This window comes from Primulina huaijiensis, unplaced genomic scaffold, assembly GCF_012295235.1.
Source record: "Primulina huaijiensis isolate GDHJ02 unplaced genomic scaffold, ASM1229523v2 C13275617, whole genome shotgun sequence".
NCBI classification, from domain to species: Eukaryota; Viridiplantae; Streptophyta; class Magnoliopsida; order Lamiales; family Gesneriaceae; genus Primulina; species Primulina huaijiensis.
The window spans coordinates 1-1916 of NW_027342046.1; the positions used below are offsets into that span (position 1 = coordinate 1).

The window sequence follows — 1916 nt, forward strand, 5'->3', positions numbered from 1 at the left end:
CTTTCTTACCATGCCTGGAATAAGGCCTGGAGGGAACAAAGGATATGCTGGCGGTTTTTCCACAACTATGCCAGGAGTAGGCAGCTGGGGAGGTGGTTGACTTGACTGTAGAACAGATGGTGGGACAGGGGAAGATCCTAAAAACCCACTAGAAGGGACTGAAGTGGGATGAAATTGTTGAGTTGGTACCGATGGTACCGGAGGAACTTGTTTATTTGCATATTCTTGATTTGGCACATTGGGAATGGAGCTGTGCATATCAGGTTGCCATTGTGATGAATTATGATTTGCCACCTGGTGTAGGCCTGTTACAGACACAAAACCATCAGCAAAGGAGATGGAGTATGTTGAAAACGTATGAACTCAAGTTGATACACCGATATGTTGGTTAAAGAGTCGAAGCTAGAACCTTTATCAAAAGATTTTCACTCAAATAATCTAAGTTGTTTTTTCTTTTTCCAAAGAAAGGGATAAAGCTACCTGGGGCAGCAGTAGATCCTCCTCCAATACCAGATAAGTCTCTGTGAGAACCTGGAAAATAACTCGGTGGCAGCCCATTTGTCATCTCATTTTCTAGTACACGAATGGTATCCTGATCATAAACTTCTTTGGAGGCCCAGAAGTGTAAAATTTTATTAAGTCGAGACTGGTTTTCCTCCATGTTCTGTGGGTTGTGGTATATCCTTGCCAACATAGAGCCCAAAACCGGCTTAAATGCAAAGGCCTCGTTATCAAGCTCGTGAGGATTGGTCCGCCTCTGCAAGCTGTACAAAATATCCAAAAGTAAATATGTGTCAACAGAAAGCGAGTTCTTGAATAAGGGGCAAAACTTCCAGATGTTGAAATATCAAATTTTTTTAGGAACAAAATACACTGTGTTCATATTTCCTGGCATTCAAAGATTCCAAACAAGCTCAAAATGGATAATGGAACCCTCTCCTGTCAAATTGTTCTACTATTTACTATTTAGAATTCTGGTTCTGTTACAGAAGAGAATTTAGCCAATATTCTACAAGAAAATACAACATAATCAAAATTAAAGTAAATATATGGCAAGCAATTGTAAAGTTCATAACTTCAATCTCTAGTGAGCATAAAGAAACACAAATTACTACTAAAAATTCCCTTAATTCATTAATCCTCTAGGGCAATATAATACACAACCACCATCCTTACAAAATTGTTTCCTAAGCACGAATATAAACCAATACTACTCCATTTTGTGCCATGCCCATATGCGCTTCTTTAACATAAGTACATAACCATGCCATAAATACAACTTTCCTAGGGTAGACAACCACCCCATCAACCTTCTTGACCATTTATGCCACCACCTTTCCATATTAGAATTATAGAAAGTAACTGACATCCCACACGCATACCTAATTTTCCAAGCCCAGAAGGGTCATTATTGGAACCAAACTGATGGTTTCGGAACCTTGGTTAGACCTTCCACATTAAAAAGTAAGATAGAGCCATCGACCCATTTGCACAGCCCTACCCCCTTGAAGTTTTCTTAGTAACTCATCTTTCATCATCATTTTTGGTAACTCTAATTCACCTTAGCATTCAAGATGAGTAGCATGATACACTAATAGAAACACTATGGAGAATGTGCAAGAATAAAAACAAAGGAAATGGAGAGTTTTAAAATTGAACATGGGTGTCCCATCCTTGAAATTTAAAATAGAAAATGACACAACTTGAAAGCTTTTAAACAATGAATGCTTACCTGTCAAAGAGAATGTCGTTCGCAAGGTACACTATATGCAATTGTCCCTCAGAATCATCCAAGGCAAACAACCTATCACGGAGTGCCTCAGCCAGGGCTGCTGCAAAAGTAGATCTCTGCATAAACCAAGTCTTTGCACTCTTTATTGACTCCTTAGTCCCAGAAAGATTGTTAAGAACACCAT

The 1916-nt window shown here is 39.0% G+C and overlaps 1 protein-coding gene across 1 annotated transcript; it reads right to left on the minus strand.

Annotated features, from left to right (window-relative positions):
- Positions 1–9: 9 nt before the first annotated feature.
- LOC140965486 (uncharacterized) lies at positions 10–1854 on the minus strand (the record flags this gene model as incomplete). The annotated part of the gene is made up of 3 exons (XM_073425549.1): positions 1733–1854; positions 481–764; positions 10–305 (listed from the first exon to the last, which is right to left on the minus strand). Coding segments are annotated over exons 1-3 (702 nt in total), but the record flags the coding sequence as incomplete, so codon positions are not given.
- Between the last annotated feature and the right edge of the window lie 62 nt (positions 1855–1916).